Below are 20,796 nucleotides of genomic sequence, written 5' to 3' on the forward strand. Positions count from 1 at the left end.
AGAGCGAGAGAGAGAAGGAGAGCGAGAGAGAGAAGGAGAGCGAGAGAGAGAAGGAGAGCGAGAGAGAGAAGGAGAGCGAGAAGGAGAGAGAGAGAGAGAAGGAGAGAGAGAGAGAGAGCACTCTGCCTAGCTGGCACTTTAACACATTCCTCCACTGTGAACGCAGGAGATAAACATGAGAACGAAAGTCCACCACACGTAAACACACACACACACACAATCACACAGGAGCGCAGTGAACACACGCAAATACACACACTAACCTCCCGACTGTCCTGACGACAGAGCGTTTCTGTTCATATTGAACGTAGAAGGTAGACGGAGAAAGACAGGTAAAATAGTAGTCTTTTAGTTAGGCTTAAGAGGCCCTCATACAGAGACAGGCTAGTACTGTGCTATTCTATCCCCGCCCCTCCTCTGAGTGGTCGGAACAGGCCCCTCCTACCAGTAGTGGAAGAACACATCAGCAGTCAGGACGAAGAACACTTCCGTGTTTGGTGTCTCCTAATCTTTTCAGGACAAACTTCCGTGTTGGTGTCTCCTAATCTTTTCAGGACAAACTTCCGTGTTGGTGTCTCCTAATCTTTTCAGGACAAACTTCCGTGTTGGCGTCTCCTAATCTTTTCAGGACAAACTTCCGTGTTGCGTCTCCTAATCTTTTCAGGACAAACTTCCGTGTTGGCGTCTCCTAATCTTTTCAGGACAAACTTCCGTGTTGCGTCTCCTAATCTTTTCAGGACAAACTTCCGTGTTGGTGTCTCCTGATCTTTTGAATGGGCTTGCCGACTGTGTCATCTAATTCATGAAAACTATGTTAATTTCAGCGATACAGTCGATAGTAAAAGTCTACACACCACCTGTACAGTCTTCGCACTTTGCTACATTAAAATTACTTTTGATTATTTTTCCCTATCGATCTATGAAACTTAGTCCCCATTTTGAAAAAAGTCAAAGAAAAATAATAGAAATCATCCAAATTAGAAATGAAACTTAAATGAGGATGTATTGATAGTGAGTTAATACTCGGTGGAAGCAACCGGCACCTGTCAGACCGGTTCATCTGTTAGAATACGATGCTACCAACCCTGCACAACTCGTCGAGCAACATACACCGAGTGGACAAAACATTAAGAACACCTGCTCTTTCCGTGACACAGACTGACCAGGTGAATCCAGGTGAAACATATGATCCCTTATTGATGTCACTTGTTAAATCCACTTCAATCAGTGTAGATGAAGGGGAGGAGACGGGGTTAAAGAAGGACTTTTAAGCCTTGAGACAATTTAAACATGGATTGTGTATGTGTGACAGAGGGTGAACAGGCAAGACAAAATATTTAAGTGCCTTTGAACGGGGTGTGGTAGTAGGTGCCAGGCGCACCGGTTTGTGTCAAGAACTGCAACGCTGCTGGTTTTTCACTCTCAACCGTTTCCCGTGTGTATCAAGAATGATCCACCACCCAAAGGATATCCAGCCAACTTGACAACTGTGGGAAGCATTGGAGTCAACACGGGGGGGTGTCAACTGGAGTCAACACGGGGGGTGTCAACTGGAGTCAACACGGGGGGGTGTCAACTGGAGTCAACACGGGGGGGTGTCAACTGGAGTCAACACGGGGGGGTTCAACTGGAGTCAACACGGGGGGGGTTCAACTGGAGTCAACACGGGGGAGTTCAACTGGAGTCAACACGGGGGGGGTTCAACTGGAGTCAACACGGGGGGGTTCAACTGGAGTCAACACGGGGGGGTTTCAACTGGAGTCAACACGGGGGGGTTTCAACTGGAGTCAACACGGGGGGGTTTCAACTGGAGTCAACACGGGGGGAGTTCAACTGGAGTCAACACGGGGGGAGTTCAACTGGAGTCAACACGGGGGGAGTTCAACTGGAGTCAACACGGGGGAGTTCAACTGGAGTCAACACGGGGGAGTTCAACTGGAGTCAACACGGGGGAGTTCAACTGGAGTCAACACGGGGGAGTTCAACTGGAGTCAACACGGGGGGGGTTCAACTGGAGTCAACACGGGGGGGTTCAACTGGAGTCAACACGGGGGAGTTCAACTGGAGTCAACACGGGGGGGGTTCAACTGGAGTCAACACGGGGGGGTTCAACTGGAGTCAACACGGGGGGGTTCAACTGGAGTCAACACGGGGGGGGTTCAACTGGAATCAACACGGGGGGGTTCAACTGGAATCAACACGGGGGGTTCAGGGCCTAAAATGTACTTTTTGGTCCATCTCCCAGCCACTCAGATACATTATTTTCTTTACCAACAAAACACAAAAACAGATGATTTGTAACACGGGGGGGTTCAACTGGAGTCAACACGGGGGGTTCAACTGGAGTCAACCCGGGGGGGTTCAACATGAGTCAACCCGGGGGGTTCAACTGGAGTCAACCCGGGGGGTTCAACTGGAGTCAACCCGGGGGGTTCAACTGGAGTCAACACGGGGGGTTCAACTGGAGTCAACACGGGGGGGTTCAACTGGAGTCAACACGGGGGGGTTCAACTGGAGTCAACACGGGGGGGGGGTTCAACTGGAGTCAACACGGGGGGGGGTTCAACTGGAGTCAACACGGGGGGGTTCAACTGGAGTCAACACGGGGGGGTTCAACTGGAGTCAACACGGGGGGGTTCAACTGGAGTCAACACGGGGGAGTTCAACTGGAGTCAACACGGGGGGGTTCAACTGGAGCGACAGGAAAACTACTTTAGGCGCTCTAGAGAGCATTAGATACATTCGATAGGAGGTGGTTGAAACTGCATTCGAATGTCCACTTTGCTTATGGAAAACCGTAGCAAGTAAAGGGTTTAACGCAGGTGTATAGAATCGAGCACACAGCCAAGCAATCTCCATAGACAAACATTGACAGAGGAATGGCCCGTACTGAAGAGCTCAGTGACTTTAAAAGTGGCAACGTCATAGGATGCCACCTTGCCAACAAGTCAGTTCATCAAATATCTGCCCTGCTAGAGCTGCCCCGGTCAACTGTAAGTGCTGTTATTGTGAAGTGGAAACGTCTAGGAGCAACAACGGCTCAGCCGTGAAGTGGTAGACCACACGAGCTCACAGAACGGGACCGCCGAGTGCAGTTCATCAAATATCTGCCCTGCTAGAGCTGCCCCGGTCAACTGTAAGTGCTGTTATTGTGAAGTGGAAACGTCTAGGAGCAACAACGGCTCAGCCGTGAAGTGGTAGACCACACGAGCTCACAGAACGGGACCGCCGAGTGCAGAAGCGCGTTAAAATCTTCTGTCGTCGGTTGCAACACTCACTACCGAGTTCCAAACTGCCTCTGGAAGCAGCGTTAGCACAAGAACTGTTATTTCGAGAGCTTCATGAAATGGGTTTCCATGGCCGAGCAGCCTACGAATACCATGCGCAATGCCAAGCGTCGACTGGAGTGGTGTAAAGCTCGCCGCCATTAGACTCTGGAGCAGTGGAATCACGCTTCACCATCTGGCAGTTCGACGGACAAATCTGGGTTTGGCAGATGCCAGGAGAACGCTACCTGCCCCAATGCATAGTGGTGAAAGGAATAATGGTCTGGGGCTGTTTTTCATGGTTCGGGCCCCTTAGTTCCAGTGAAGGGAAATCTGAACACTACAGCATACAATGACATTCTAGACAATTCTGTGCTTCCAACTTTGTAACAATGCCCCCGTGCATGACAATGCCCGCGTGCACAAAGCGAGAACCATACAGAAAATGGTTTGTCGAGATTGGTGTGGAAGAACTTGATTAGCCTGACCTCAACCACATCGAACGCCTTTGGGATGAATTGGACCGCCGACTGCAAGCCAGGACTAATCTCCCAACATCACTGCCCGACCTCACTAATGCTTGTGGCTGAATGAAAAGCAAGTCCCCACAGCAATGTTCCAACATCTAGTGGAAATCCTTCCCAGAAGAGTGGAGGCTGTTACAGCAGCAAAGAGGGGGGGGGGGGGGGGGGGGCAACTCCATATTAATGCCCATGACAGCAGGTGTCCACATACATTTGATCATGTAGCATATGTTGAAATGTCTATATCACTGGTATCTTGTGTAACCTACCTTGCAGCTGGCAAAATTATTTAATAAATTGCCTATAACTTTTCAGTGTATTGTTGTTGTAGCCTTCTGTTATTATGCAATTATTAAATGGCCATGTTTAGTTAATGAAAATGGGACGTTATCCATTGTGTTCATGGCCACAGTTCAATCGCAATTGATCCGCTATTATTAGAATACATTAGACAGGCTACAGGTTTTATTTGGATTTCTTTTAAACACTGGCTGTTGTTTACAAGCATTCAGTTCATATCCATATTATTCATATTTGACTCAGTGATTGAAATTACAACCCAATGCTCAGTAGCCTATTCCACCAGGGGCAACAGAAGCACTTCTTACCTCAAATGAGTCTGTCAAATTTGAACTAAGCTTCTAAAATCATTCATTTTAATTCTTGCCTAGGTTACTGTAGGCTATCTGATGCAGGCCTATCAGGCTATAGGTTACCTGCATGTAGCTAACCAAACCATGGCAAAGTCGAATTACAAAATCAGAGGCCCAGATTTTAGTCAGTAGGACTACGCTACAAGTCAATCTAATCTCACATATAGGCAATTTATTAAAAAAGGTCTGTAGTAATAACATCACAATTGCCCCCCCAAAAAATGCCATTCTTAAAAGTCCATCACAAGTGTTTCTTGCACAAAGGATTTGAGATTCTCTGTCATCCCTCAAACTCTCCTGTCAGATGTATCTATAGGTATGCACATGCAGGTAAGGGATATATTTATTTTATATTATTATCTATTTACAATAATAAACTACGTGGAGTTTGAGCCCAGGATGCTGATTAACTGAAAGCTGTGGTATATCAGACCGTATTGAACGTGTATTACAAAAAATATATATAATGTTTACTGTTCTAATTACTTCGGTAACCAGTTATGGCCAATATATCACGGCTAATGGCTGTATCCGTGTTGCGTCGTGCGTAAGAACAGCCTTGAGGCGTGGTATATTGGCCATATACCACACCTCCCAAGGCCTTACTGCTTGATCGTAGACTTCAAACGAGTTAAATCGACATCCATTGATGGAAAATGATCTGGCGAGTTTAATGAGGGTGAATTATACATTTCTCTTGCGACGAATTTAAATTACTTTGTCACGTTAGCGCACAATAATTGTTTTAAATGGAAAACCATATTTTGCTTCTTACAAGTTACGTTGATATTCCTTGTTAATTCGCTCCATAAAGTTATGGAAAAAGGGTTTATTGGCTGAATGTGGCGACTCATGCTGTGAAACATTTTTTTTTGGGGGGGGGGGGGGGCTAGTTTTCATGCCTTGTGGGTGGGTTTTGAGTGGTCATTTTTGCTAGACCTGGCAACCCTGTGTTTGTGAGATTGACTCTGATTAGTAGAAGCGTCTTCTTCTCTTCCCTAGCAGTTGAAACTCAAACATTGAAAAACAACCTAGCATGTGAACTAAACGTACACTGAACAAAAATATAAAAACGCAACATGCAACAATTTCAAAGATTTTACTGAGTTAAAGTTCATAGAAGGAAATCCGTTAAATGAAATTAATTAATTATGTGACGACCCTCCCACTCTGTCTGCTGTGTTCTCTTTTTGTTCTTGTTTCTTTATTAGGATGTCGGTGGGCGGAGTTGGGAGGGTCGTCAGATACATGGGAAACACCTGGGCCAGGTGTCTCCCAGGATAAATGCACCACTTCCCCATTCATGGAGGGGACTCTCTCCAAGCAGACACCTTTATAGATTTTGCTGTGGTTTTTTGGGACTTTTTGGTTGTTTGCTTTAGCACCTTTCAACACACCGCATTATCACATTCATGCCTGCCAAAACACTCACTTACACTACTGATTACTGATTACACACACCATTGTTAATTGCATTTAGGTTACTTTATTTAATAAATATATTTTGTTACTCCTTATCTCCACGTTGTCTCCCTTTTGTTACGGGCTTTGAGCCGGTTCGTGACAATTAAGAGTCCTAAGGGCACAGTCATGGGTAGGCATAGGCCCACCCACTGTGGAGCCAGGCCCAGCCAACCAGAATTAGTTTTCCCCCCACAAAAGAGCTTAGTTACAGACAGAAATACTCCTCAGAACCCCCCCATCCCCTGACGATCCCTCAGGTGAAGAAGCCGGATGTGGAGGTCCTGGGTTGGCGTGGTTACATGTGGTCCGTGGTTGTGAGGCCGGTTGGATGTCCTGCCAAATTTTCTAAAAATAAAGTTGGAGGCGGCTTATGGTCAAGAAATTAACATTCAAATTATCTGGCAACAGCTCTGGTGGATATTCCTCCAGTCAGCGCGCCAGTTGCACACTCCCTCAAAACTTGAGACATCTGTGGCATTGTGTTGTGTGACCAAACTGCACATTTTAGAGTGGCCTTTTATTGTCCTCAGCGCAAGGTGCACCTGTGTAATGATCATGCTTCTTTGATAGGCTACACCAGTCCGGTGGATGGATTATCTTGGCAAAGGAGAAATACTCACTAACAGGGATGTCAACTAATTTGTGCTCCACATTTTAGAGAAATACGCTTTTTGTGCGCCTGGAAAAAACTGTATTGCGTTTATATTTTTGTCCGGTATAAATAACCAAAACACACGAGGACAAAGTCGCACTTCCGTAGACTTCCGTTTCAAGTCACTTAGACCAACTTGTATGTCAGTGCGCACCGCTTCTAAAAATGAATCTTTCAAAATCAGCTGTTCACGTGCAGCACAGCCTCCAACCAGGCAGTGTTGCGAGGCGAGATAGGCAATAAAGGAACCGTAGTTCTTTTGACTTTGTGCGATCATTTTACCAGCTATGAAACAAAACCGCAAAAAATACTTTGAAAACAGCCAACTGCAGCATTTATTTGACTATAAGTGAGATCATAGTGGAATAAGCTGTCACTGTGGAGCCCTGAACACCCACCAATGTGGCTCGTAAATTAGACATCTTAAAGCCTAAATCTACCCTTATTTGGCAGGTGATCATTTTAGGCCCTTATTGGAGTCAACACGGGCCAGCATCCCTGTGTAACGCTTTCGACACCTTGTAGAGTTCATGCCCCTGATGAATTTAGGCTGTTCTGAGGGAAAGGATGAAAGGGGGGCCAAACTCAATATCAGGAAGGTGTTCCTAATGTTCAGTGTACTCAGTGTATATCCATTGCTCAAACTCAGTAAATTTGGTTAGGAATCATTGATATACAGCAAAATTAAAAACCTTGTCTCTGATGTTTTATTTTTAAAAACTGATTTAAGTCAGGGTGTAGACTGGACAATTCAGAGACAGTCAATTCAGGTGTGTCTTTGCATTTCAAATGTGTTCAGTTGTCCTGCAGAACTCTCTCCCTGTGTAAGGTTGTACATAGTTATATTTGTGTTTGTGGATGAATTCACCTCTTCCAGATACCTTTGATTACATTCCCCCCCACTGAAGACCATTCAAAAAGCCTACAAAAACAACAACGCTACTTCCTGGAAAACAACATCACTTGCATACCCTGTAAGTCAACCCGCGACTGCCCCCTACAGCCCAACACAAACACTACAGGCCGAGCACAGCAGCTGTTTACTGAACTGTGTTACATGACAAATTGTTTTTAAAAAGTAAATCACCTAGTTAGCACTATGTCTACACTATGTCAACATGGGGTAAATCACCTAGTTAGTGTAGACTCACTATGTCAACATGGGGTAAATCACCTAGTTAGTGTAGACCCCACTATGTCAACATGGGGTAAATCCCCTAGTTAGTGTAGACTTACTATGTCAACATGGGGTAAATCACCTAATTAGTGTAGACCCCACTATGTCAACATGGGGTAAATCCCCTAGTTAGTGTAGACTCACTATGTCAACATGGGGTAAATCCCCTAGTTAGTGTAGACTCACTATGTCAACATGGGGTAAATCCCCTAGTTAGTGTAGACTCACTATGTCAACATGGGGTAAATCCCCTAGTTAGTGTAGACTCACTATGTCAACATGGGGTAAATCACCTAGTTAGTGTAGACTCACTATGTCAACATGGGGTAAATCCCCTAGTTAGTGTAAACTCACTATGTCAACACGGGGTAAATCACCTAGTTAGAGTAGACCCCACTATGTCAACATGGGGTAAATCACCTAGTTAGTGTAGACTCACTATGTCAACACGGGGTAAACCACCTAGTTAGAGTAGACCCCACTATGTCAACACGGGGTAAATCACCTAGTTAGAGTAGACCCCACTATGTCAACATGGGGTAAATCACCTAGTTAGAGTAGACCCCACTATGTCAACATGGGGTAAATCACCTAGTTAGTGTAGACTCACTATGTCAACACGGGGTAAATCACCTAGTTAGTGTAGACTCGCTATGTCAACATGGGGTAAATCACCTAGTTAGTGTAGACTCACTATGTCAACACGGGGTAAATCACCTAGTTAGAGTAGACCCCACTATGTCAACATGGGGTAAATCCCCTAGTTAGTGTAGACTCACTATGTCAACATGGGGTAAATCCCCTAGTTAGTGTAGACCCCACTATGTCAACATGGGGTAAATCACCTAGTTAGAGTAGACCTCACTATGTCAACATGGGGTAAATCACCTAGTTAGAGTAGACCTCACTATGTCAACATGGGGTAAATCACCTAGTTAGAGTAGACCTCACTATGTCAACACGGGGTAAATCACCTAGTTAGAGTAGACCCCACTATGTCAACATGGGGTAAATCACCTAGTTAGTGTAGACTCACTATGTCAACATGGGGTAAATCACCTAGTTAGTGTAGACTCACTATGTCAACATGGGGTAAATCACCTAGTTAGTGTAGACTCACTATGTCAACATGGGGTAAATCACCTAGTTAGAGTAGACCTCACTATGTCAACATGGGGTAAATCCCCTAGTTAGTGTAGACTCACTATGTCAACATGGGGTAAATCACCTAGTTAGTGTAGACTCGCTATGTCAACATGGGGTAAATCACCTAGTTAGTGTAGACTCGCTATGTCAACATGGGGTAAATCACCTAGTTAGTGTAGACTCGCTATGTCAACACGGGGTAAATCACCTAGTTAGTGTAGACTCACTATGTCAACACGGGGTAAATCACCTAGTTAGTGTAGACTCACTATGTCAACACGGGGTAAATCACCTAGTTAGAGTAGACTCACTATGTCAACATGGGGTAAATCACCTAGTTAGTGTAGACTCACTATGTCAACATGGGGTAAATCACCTAGTTAGAGTAGACTCACTATGTCAACACGGGGTAAATCACCTAGTTAGTGTAGACTCACTATGTCAACATGGGGTAAATCACCTAGTTAGTGTAGACTCACTATGTCAACACGGGGTAAATCACCTAGTTAGTGTAGACTCACTATGTCAACATGGGGTAAATCACCTAGTTAGAGTAGACCCCACTATGTCAACATGGGGTAAATCCCCTAGTTAGAGTAGACCCCACTATGTCAACATGGGGTAAATCACCTAGTTAGTGTAGACTCACTATGTCAACACGGGGTAAATCACCTAGTTAGAGTAGACCCCACTATGTCAACACGGGGTAAATCACCTAGTTAGAGTAGACCCCACTATGTCAACATGGGGTAAATCACCTAGTTAGAGTAGACTCACTATGTCAACACGGGGTAAATCACCTAGTTAGTGTAGACTCACTATGTCAACATGGGGTAAATCACCTAGTTAGTGTAGACTCACTATGTCAACACGGGGTAAATCACCTAGTTAGTGTAGACTCACTATGTCAACATGGGGTAAATCCTCTAGTTAGTGTAGACTCAACATGGGGTAAATCACCTAGTTAGAGTAGACCCCACTATGTCAACATGGGGTAAATCCCCTAGTTAGAGTAGACCCCACTATGTCAACATGGGGTAAATTACCTAGTTAGAGTAGACCCCAATATGTCAACATGGGGTAAATCCCCTAGTTAGAGTAGACCCCACTATGTCAACATGGGGTAAATCACCTAGTTAGAGTAGACCCCACTATGTCAACATGGGGTAAATCCCCTAGTTAGAGTAGACCCCACTATGTCAACATGGGGTAAATTACCTAGTTAGAGTAGACCCCACTATGTCAACATGGGGTAAATCCCCTAGTTAGAGTAGACCCCACTATGTCAACATGGGGTAAATCACCTAGTTAGAGTAGACCCCACTATGTCAACATGGGGTAAATCCCCTAGTTAGAGTAGACCCCACTATGTCAACATGGGGTAAATCCCCTAGTTAGAGTAGACCCCACTATGTCAACACGGGGTAAATCACCTAGTTAGAGTAGACCCCACTATGTCAACATGGGGTAAATCCCCTAGTTAGTGTAGACTTACTATGTCAACATGGGGTAAATCACCTAGTTAGTGTAGACTCACTATGTCAACATGGGGTAAATCACTTAGTTAGTGTAGACTCACTATGTCAACATGGGGTAAATCACCTAGTTAGAGTAGACTCACTATGTCAACATGGGGTAAATCACCTAGTTAGTGTAGACTCACTATGTCAACATGGGGTAAATCCCCTAGTTAGTGTAAACTCACTATGTCAACACGGGGTAAATCACCTAGTTAGAGTAGACCCCACTATGTCAACATGGGGTAAATCACCTAGTTAGTGTAGACTCACTATGTCAACATGGGGTAAATCCCCTAGTTAGTGTAAACTCACTATGTCAACACGGGGTAAATCACCTAGTTAGAGTAGACCCCACTATGTCAACATGGGGTAAATCACCTAGTTAGTGTAGACTCACTATGTCAACACGGGGTAAATCACCTAGTTAGTGTAGACTCGCTATGTCAACACGGGGTAAATCACCTAGTTAGTGTAGACTCGCTATGTCAACACGGGGTAAATCACCTAGTTAGAGTAGACCCCACTATGTCAACATGGGGTAAATCCCCTAGTTAGTGTAGACTCACTATGTCAACATGGGGTAAATCCCCTAGTTAGTGTAGACTCACTATGTCAACATGGGGTAAATCCCCTAGTTAGTGTAGACCCCACTATGTCAACATGGGGTAAATCACCTAGTTAGAGTAGACCTCACTATGTCAACACGGGGTAAATCACCTAGTTAGAGTAGACCCCACTATGTCAACATGGGGTAAATCACCTAGTTAGTGTAGACTCACTATGTCAACATGGGGTAAATCACCTAGTTAGAGTAGACCCCACTATGTCAACACGGGGTAAATCACCTAGTTAGTGTAGACTCACTATGTCAACATGGGGTAAATCACCTAGTTAGTGTAGACTCACTATGTCAACACGGGGTAAATCACCTAGTTAGTGTAGACTCACTATGTCAACATGGGGTAAATCCCCTAGTTAGTGTAGACTCACTATGTCAACATGGGGTAAATCACCTAGTTAGTGTAGACTCACTATGTCAACATGGGGTAAATCCTCTAGTTAGTGTAGACTCACTATGTCAACATGGGGTAAATCACCTAGTTAGAGTAGACCCCACTATGTCAACATGGGGTAAATCCCCTAGTTAGAGTAGACCCCACTATGTCAACATGGGGTAAATCACCTAGTTAGAGTAGACCCCACTATGTCAACATGGGGTAAATCCCCTAGTTAGAGTAGACCCCACTATGTCAACACGGGGTAAATCACCTAGTTAGAGTAGACCCCACTATGTCAACACGGGGTAAATCACCTAGTTAGTGTAGACCCCACTATGTCAACACGGGGTAAATCACCTAGTTAGAGTAGACCCCACTATGTCAACATGGGGTAAATCCCCTAGTTAGTGTAGACTTACTATGTCAACATGGGGTAAATCACCTAGTTAGTGTAGACTCACTATGTCAACATGGGGTAAATCACCTAGTTAGTGTAGACTCACTATGTCAACATGGGGTAAATCACCTAGTTAGTGTAGACTCACTATGTCAACATGGGGTAAATCCCCTAGTTAGTGTAGACTCACTATGTCAACATGGAGTAAATCACCTAGTTAGTGTAGACTCGCTATGTCAACATGGGGTAAATCACCTAGTTAGTGTAGACTCGCTATGTCAACACGGGGTAAATCACCTAGTTAGTGTAGACTCACTATGTCAACACGGGGTAAATCACCTAGTTAGTGTAGACTCACTATGTCAACACGGGGTAAATCACCTAGTTAGAGTAGACTCACTATGTCAACATGGGGTAAATCACCTAGTTAGTGTAGACTCACTATGTCAACACGGGGTAAATCACCTAGTTAGAGTAGACTCACTATGTCAACACGGGGTAAATCACCTAGTTAGTGTAGACTCACTATGTCAACATGGGGTAAATCACCTAGTTAGTGTAGACTCACTATGTCAACACGGGGTAAATCACCTAGTTAGTGTAGACTCACTATGTCAACATGGGGTAAATCACCTAGTTAGAGTAGACCCCACTATGTCAACATGGGGTAAATCCCCTAGTTAGAGTAGACCCCACTATGTCAACATGGGGTAAATCACCTAGTTAGTGTAGACTCACTATGTCAACACGGGGTAAATCACCTAGTTAGAGTAGACCCCACTATGTCAACACGGGGTAAATCACCTAGTTAGAGTAGACCCCACTATGTCAACATGGGGTAAATCACCTAGTTAGAGTAGACTCACTATGTCAACATGGGGTAAATCACCTAGTTAGTGTAGACTCACTATGTCAACATGGGGTAAATCACCTAGTTAGTGTAGACTCACTATGTCAACACGGGGTAAATCACCTAGTTAGTGTAGACTCACTATGTCAACATGGGGTAAATCCTCTAGTTAGTGTAGACTCACTATGTCAACATGGGGTAAATCACCTAGTTAGAGTAGACCCCACTATGTCAACATGGGGTAAATCCCCTAGTTAGAGTAGACCCCACTATGTCAACATGGGGTAAATTACCTAGTTAGAGTAGACCCCACTATGTCAACATGGGGTAAATCCCCTAGTTAGAGTAGACCCCACTATGTCAACATGGGGTAAATCACCTAGTTAGAGTAGACCCCACTATGTCAACATGGGGTAAATCCCCTAGTTAGAGTAGACCCCACTATGTCAACATGGGGTAAATTACCTAGTTAGAGTAGACCCCACTATGTCAACATGGGGTAAATCCCCTAGTTAGAGTAGACCCCACTATGTCAACATGGGGTAAATCACCTAGTTAGAGTAGACCCCACTATGTCAACATGGGGTAAATCCCCTAGTTAGAGTAGACCCCACTATGTCAACACGGGGTAAATCACCTAGTTAGTGTAGACCCCACTATGTCAACACGGGGTAAATCACCTAGTTAGAGTAGACCCCACTATGTCAACATGGGGTAAATCCCCTAGTTAGTGTAGACTTACTATGTCAACATGGGGTAAATCACCTAGTTAGTGTAGACTCATTATGTCAACATGGGGTAAATCACTTAGTTAGTGTAGACTCACTATGTCAACATGGGGTAAATCACCTAGTTAGAGTAGACTCACTATGTCAACATGGGGTAAATCACCTAGTTAGTGTAGACTCACTATGTCAACATGGGGTAAATCCCCTAGTTAGTGTAAACTCACTATGTCAACACGGGGTAAATCACCTAGTTAGAGTAGACCCCACTATGTCAACATGGGGTAAATCACCTAGTTAGTGTAGACTCACTATGTCAACATGGGGTAAATCCCCTAGTTAGTGTAAACTCACTATGTCAACACGGGGTAAATCACCTAGTTAGAGTAGACCCCACTATGTCAACACGGGGTAAATCACCTAGTTAGAGTAGACCCCACTATGTCAACATGGGGTAAATCACCTAGTTAGTGTAGACTCACTATGTCAACATGGAGTAAATCACCTAGTTAGTGTAGACTCGCTATGTCAACATGGGGTAAATCACCTAGTTAGTGTAGACTCGCTATGTCAACACGGGGTAAATCACCTAGTTAGTGTAGACTCACTATGTCAACACGGGGTAAATCACCTAGTTAGTGTAGACTCACTATGTCAACACGGGGTAAATCACCTAGTTAGAGTAGACTCACTATGTCAACATGGGGTAAATCACCTAGTTAGTGTAGACTCACTATGTCAACATGGGGTAAATCACCTAGTTAGAGTAGACTCACTATGTCAACACGGGGTAAATCACCTAGTTAGTGTAGACTCACTATGTCAACATGGGGTAAATCACCTAGTTAGTGTAGACTCACTATGTCAACACGGGGTAAATCACCTAGTTAGTGTAGACTCACTATGTCAACATGGGGTAAATCACCTAGTTAGAGTAGACCCCACTATGTCAACATGGGGTAAATCCCCTAGTTAGAGTAGACCCCACTATGTCAACATGGGGTAAATCACCTAGTTAGTGTAGACTCACTATGTCAACACGGGGTAAATCACCTAGTTAGAGTAGACCCCACTATGTCAACACGGGGTAAATCACCTAGTTAGAGTAGACCCCACTATGTCAACATGGGGTAAATCACCTAGTTAGAGTAGACTCACTATGTCAACATGGGGTAAATCACCTAGTTAGAGTAGACTCACTATGTCAACACGGGGTAAATCACCTAGTTAGTGTAGACTCACTATGTCAACATGGGGTAAATCACCTAGTTAGTGTAGACTCACTATGTCAACACGGGGTAAATCACCTAGTTAGTGTAGACTCACTATGTCAACATGGGGTAAATCACCTAGTTAGAGTAGACCCCACTATGTCAACATGGGGTAAATCCCCTAGTTAGAGTAGACCCCACTATGTCAACATGGGGTAAATTACCTAGTTAGAGTAGACCCCACTATGTCAACATGGGGTAAATCCCCTAGTTAGAGTAGACCCCACTATGTCAACATGGGGTAAATCACCTAGTTAGAGTAGACCCCACTATGTCAACATGGGGTAAATCCCCTAGTTAGAGTAGACCCCACTATGTCAACATGGGGTAAATTACCTAGTTAGAGTAGACCCCACTATGTCAACATGGGGTAAATCCCCTAGTTAGAGTAGACCCCACTATGTCAACATGGGGTAAATCACCTAGTTAGAGTAGACCCCACTATGTCAACATGGGGTAAATCCCCTAGTTAGAGTAGACCCCACTATGTGAACATGGGGTAAATCCCCTAGTTAGAGTAGACCCCACTATGTCAACACGGGGTAAATCACCTAGTTAGTGTAGACCCCACTATGTCAACACGGGGTAAATCACCTAGTTAGTGTAGACTCATTATGTCAACATGGGGTAAATCACTTAGTTAGTGTAGACTCACTATGTCAACATGGGGTAAATCACCTAGTTAGAGTAGACTCACTATGTCAACATGGGGTAAATCACCCAGTTAGTGTAGACTCACTATGTCAACATGGGGTAAATCACCTAGTTAGTGTAGACTCACTATGTCAACACGGGGTAAATCACCTAGTTAGTGTAGACTCACTATGTCAACACGGGGTAAATCACCTAGTTAGAGTAGACTCACTATGTCAACATGGGGTAAATCCCCTAGTTAGTGTAGACTCACTATGTCAACATGGGGTAAATCACCTAGTTAGTGTAGACTCACTATGTCAACACGGGGTAAATCACCTAGTTAGAGTAGACTCACTATGTCAACACGGGGTAAATCACCTAGTTAGTGTAGACTCACTATGTCAACACGGGGTAAATCACCTAGTTAGTGTAGACTCACTATGTCAACACGGGGTAAATCACCTAGTTAGTGTAGACTCACTATGTCAACATGGGGTAAATCCCCTAGTTAGTGTAGACTCACTATGTCAACATGGGGTAAATCACCTAGTTAGTGTAGACTCACTATGTCAACATGGGGTAAATCCTCTAGTTAGTGTAGACTCACTATGTCAACATGGGGTAAATCACCTAGTTAGAGTAGACCCCACTATGTCAACACGGGGTAAATCACCTAGTTAGTGTAGACCCCACTATGTCAACACGGGGTAAATCACCTAGTTAGAGTAGACCCCACTATGTCAACATGGGGTAAATCCCCTAGTTAGTGTAGACTTACTATGTCAACATGGGGTAAATCACCTAGTTAGTGTAGACTCACTATGTCAACATGGGGTAAATCACCTAGTTAGTGTAGACTCACTATGTCAACATGGGGTAAATCACCTAGTTAGAGTAGACCCCACTATGTCAACACGGGGTAAATCACCTAGTTAGTGTAGACTCACTATGTCAACATGGGGTAAATCACCTAGTTAGTGTAGACTCACTATGTCAACACGGGGTAAATCACCTAGTTAGTGTAGACTCACTATGTCAACATGGGGTAAATCCCCTAGTTAGTGTAGACTCACTATGTCAACATGGGGTAAATCACCTAGTTAGTGTAGACTCGCTATGTCAACATGGGGTAAATCCTCTAGTTAGTGTAGACTCACTATGTCAACATGGGGTAAATCACCTAGTTAGAGTAGACCCCACTATGTCAACATGGGGTAAATCACCTAGTTAGAGTAGACCCCACTATGTCAACATGGGGTAAATCCCCTAGTTAGAGTAGACCCCACTATGTCAACACGGGGTAAATCACCTAGTTAGAGTAGACCCCACTATGTCAACACGGGGTAAATCACCTAGTTAGTGTAGACCCCACTATGTCAACACGGGGTAAATCACCTAGTTAGAGTAGACCCCACTATGTCAACATGGGGTAAATCCCCTAGTTAGTGTAGACTTACTATGTCAACATGGGGTAAATCACCTAGTTAGTGTAGACTCACTATGTCAACATGGGGTAAATCACCTAGTTAGTGTAGACTCACTATGTCAACATGGGGTAAATCACCTAGTTAGAGTAGACCCCACTATGTCAACACGGGGTAAATCACCTAGTTAGTGTAGACTCACTATGTCAACATGGGGTAAATCACCTAGTTAGTGTAGACTCACTATGTCAACATGGGGTAAATCCCCTAGTTAGTGTAGACTCACTATGTCAACATGGAGTAAATCACCTAGTTAGTGTAGACTCACTATGTCAACATGGGGTAAATCCTCTAGTTAGTGTAGACTCACTATGTCAACATGGGGTAAATCACCTAGTTAGAGTAGACCCCACTATGTCAACACGGGGTAAATCACGTAGTTAGTGTAGACCCCACTATGTCAACACGGGGTAAATCACCTAGTTAGAGTAGACCCCACTATGTCAACATGGGGTAAATCCCCTAGTTAGTGTAGACTTACTATGTCAACATGGGGTAAATCACCTAGTTAGTGTAGACTCACTATGTCAACATGGGGTAAATCACCTAGTTAGTGTAGACTCACTATGTCAACATGGGGTAAATCACCTAGTTAGAGTAGACCCCACTATGTCAACACGGGGTAAATCACCTAGTTAGTGTAGACTCACTATGTCAACATGGGGTAAATCACCTAGTTAGTGTAGACTCACTATGTCAACATGGGGTAAATCCCCTAGTTAGTGTAGACTCACTATGTCAACATGGGGTAAATCACCTAGTTAGTGTAGACTCACTATGTCAACATGGGGTAAATCCCCTAGTTAGTGTAGACTCACTATGTCAACACGGGGTAAATCACCTAGTTAGTGTAGACTCACTATGTCAACACGGGGTAAATCACCTAGTTAGTGTAGACTCACTATGTCAACACGGGGTAAATCACCTAGTTAGAGTAGACTCACTATGTCAACATGGGGTAAATCCCCTAGTTAGTGTAGACTCACTATGTCAACATGGGGTAAATCACCTAGTTAGTGTAGACTCACTATGTCAACACGGGGTAAATCACCTAGTTAGAGTAGACTCACTATGTCAACACGGGGTAAATCACCTAGTTAGTGTAGACTCACTATGTCAACATGGGGTAAATCACCTAGTTAGTGTAGACTCACTATGTCAACACGGGGTAAATCACCTAGTTAGTGTAGACTCACTATGTCAACATGGGGTAAATCCCCTAGTTAGTGTAGACTCACTATGTCAACATGGGGTAAATCACCTAGTTAGTGTAGACTCACTATGTCAACATGGGGTAAATCCTCTAGTTAGTGTAGACTCACTATGTCAACATGGGGTAAATCCTCTAGTTAGTGTAGACTCACTATGTCAACATGGGGTAAATCCTCTAGTTAGTGTAGACTCACTATGTCAACATGGGGTAAATCCCCTAGTTAGTGTAGACTCACTATGTCAACATGGGGTAAATCACCTAGTTAGTGTAGACTTACTATGTCAACATGGGGTAAATCACCTAGTTAGTGTAGACTCACTATGTCAACACGGGGTAAATCACCTAGTTAGTGTAGACTCACTATGTCAACATGGGGTAAATCCCCTAGTTAGTGTAGACTCACTATGTCAACATGGGGTAAATCACCTAGTTAGTGTAGACTTACTATGTCAACATGGGGTAAATCCCCTAGTTAGTGTAGACTCGCTATGTCAACACGGGGTAAATCCCCTAGTTAGTGTAGACTCACTATGTCAACACGGGGTAAATCACCTAGTTAGAGTAGACCCCACTATGTCAACATGGGGTAAATCCCCTAGTTAGTGTAGACTCACTATGTCAACATGGGGTAAATCACCTAGTTAGTGTAGACCCCACTATGTCAACACGGGGTAAATCACCTAGTTAGTGTAGACCCCACTATGTCAACATGGGGTAAATCACCTAGTTAGTGTAGACTCCACTATGTCAACATGGGGTAAATCACCTAGTTAGTGTAGACTCTCTATGTCAACATGGGGTAAATCCCCAGACGATCCAGGAAGCAGTAGCAGAGAACACTACAGCTGCTCTATATCCTGTTGGGTTTCCATGGAGAGGAAAGATGACAGGGTCACAGTCACACTAACCAGGGACACAGCTGGGTCACTCTACCCTATAAGCACATCTGAATGAAACAGCCATGTCTCCTCTATCTACCACTGCAGTATGTGCACAAAAGGATAGGATTGAGGTAGGCTCCATTTGTGGAGTTTGTAATAGGCTGAATGATAAATGGTATATTAACTTTGTAAGAAATACCATAAAAAATGTTCATAAAAATGTATGCTTATTTTAAACATCTACACTACATGACCAAAAGTATGTGGACACCTATGCGTCAAACATCTCATCATGGTGCATTAATATATATGGAGTTGGTTCCACCCCTTTTCTGTTATAACAGCCTCCACTCTTCTGGGAAGGATTTCCACTAGAAGTTGGAACATTGCTGTGGGGACTTGCTTCCATTCAGCCACAAGAGCATTAGTGAGGTTGGGCAGTGATGTTGGGCGATTAGGCCTGGCTCGCAGTCGGCGTTCCAACTCATCCCAAAAGTGTTCGATGGGGGTGAGGTCATGGCTCTGAGCAGGCTAGTCAAGTTCTTCCACACCGATCTCGACAAACCATTTCTGTATGGGTCTCGCTTTGTGCACGGGGACATTGTCATGCTGAAACAGGAAAGGGCCTTCCCTAAACTGTTGCCACAAAGTTGGAAGCACAGAACCATCTAGAATGTCATTGTATGCTGTAGCGTTAAGATTTCACTTCACTGGAACTAAGGGGCCCGAACCATGAAAAACAGCACCATTATTCCTCCTCCACCAAACTTTACAGTTGACACTATGCATTGGGGCAGGTAGAGTTCTCCTGGCATCCATCAAACCCAAATTAGTCTGTCTGACTGCCAGATGGTGAAGCTTGATTCATCACTCCAGAGAACAGGTCTCCACTGCCCCAGAGTCCAATGACAGCGAGCTTTACACCACTCCAGTCGACGCTTGGCATTGCGCATGGTAATCTTAGGCTTGTGTGCGGCTGCTCGGCCACAGAAACCCATTTCATAAAGATTGCTGACATTGCTTCCAGAGGCAGTTTGGAACTCGGAGTGAGTGTTGCAACCGAGAACAGACAATGTTATCCACATCGACGGGACAGTAGTGGAGAAAGTGGAACGTTTTAAGTTCCTCGGCGTACACATCACGGACAAACTGAAATGGTCTACCCACACAGACAGCATGGTGAAGATGACGCAACAGCACCTCTTCAACCCCAGGAGGCTGAAGAAATTTGGCTTGTCACCTAAAACCCTCACAAACTTTTACAGATGCACAATCGAGAGCATCCTTTCGGACTGTATCACCGCCTGGTACGGCAACGGCATCGTCCTCAACTGCAAAGCTCTCCAGAGGGTAGTGCGGTCTGCACAACGCATCACTGAGGGAAAACTACCTCTCTTCCACAACACCCGATGTCACAGGAAAGCCAAAAAGATCATCAAGGACAACAACCATCCGAGCCACTGCCTGTTCACCCCGCTACCATCCAGAAGGCGAGGTCAGTACAGGTGCATCAAAGCTGGGACCGAGAGACTGAAAAACAGCTTCTATCTCAAGGCGATCAGACTGTTAAACAGCCATCACTAGCATCGAGAGGCTGCTGCCAACAGACTGACTCAAATCATTGGCCACTTAAATAAATGGATGTAATAAGTGTATCACTAGTCACTTTATATAATAACACTTTAATAATGTTTTCATACCTTACATCACTCATCTCATATGTATAAACTGTATTTTAAACCTTCTATGCCGCACAGCCATGGCCCATCAATATATTTATATGTACATATTCTTATTCCATCCCCTTACATTTTGTGTATTAGGTAGTCGTTGTGGAATTGTTCGATTACTCGTTGGTTATTACTGCATGGTCGGAACTAGAAGCACAAGCATTTCGCTACACTCGCATTAACATCTGATAACCATGTGTATGTGACCA

General features: G+C 44.3%; 1 protein-coding gene across 6 annotated transcripts in view; it reads right to left on the minus strand.

The window, feature by feature from the left end:
- The window catches only part of fndc3a (fibronectin type III domain containing 3A), a 197,957-nt gene that overhangs the window by 93,002 nt on the left and 84,159 nt on the right, over positions 1 to 20,796 (minus strand). The window contains exon 1 of one of the 6 annotated variants that reach the window (XM_055880775.1): positions 264 to 635. The exons of the other annotated variants lie outside the window; for them this stretch is intronic. Coding sequence (XP_055736750.1) covers positions 264 to 300 — 37 coding nt within the window. The 5' untranslated portion in view covers positions 301 to 635. Of the gene's footprint in view, positions 1 to 263; positions 636 to 20,796 lie in introns of those variants that run through there. 6 annotated transcript variants of the gene reach the window in all.

Source organism: Salvelinus fontinalis, chromosome 24 (genome assembly GCF_029448725.1).
Source record: "Salvelinus fontinalis isolate EN_2023a chromosome 24, ASM2944872v1, whole genome shotgun sequence".
NCBI lineage: Eukaryota > Metazoa > Chordata > Actinopteri > Salmoniformes > Salmonidae > Salvelinus > Salvelinus fontinalis.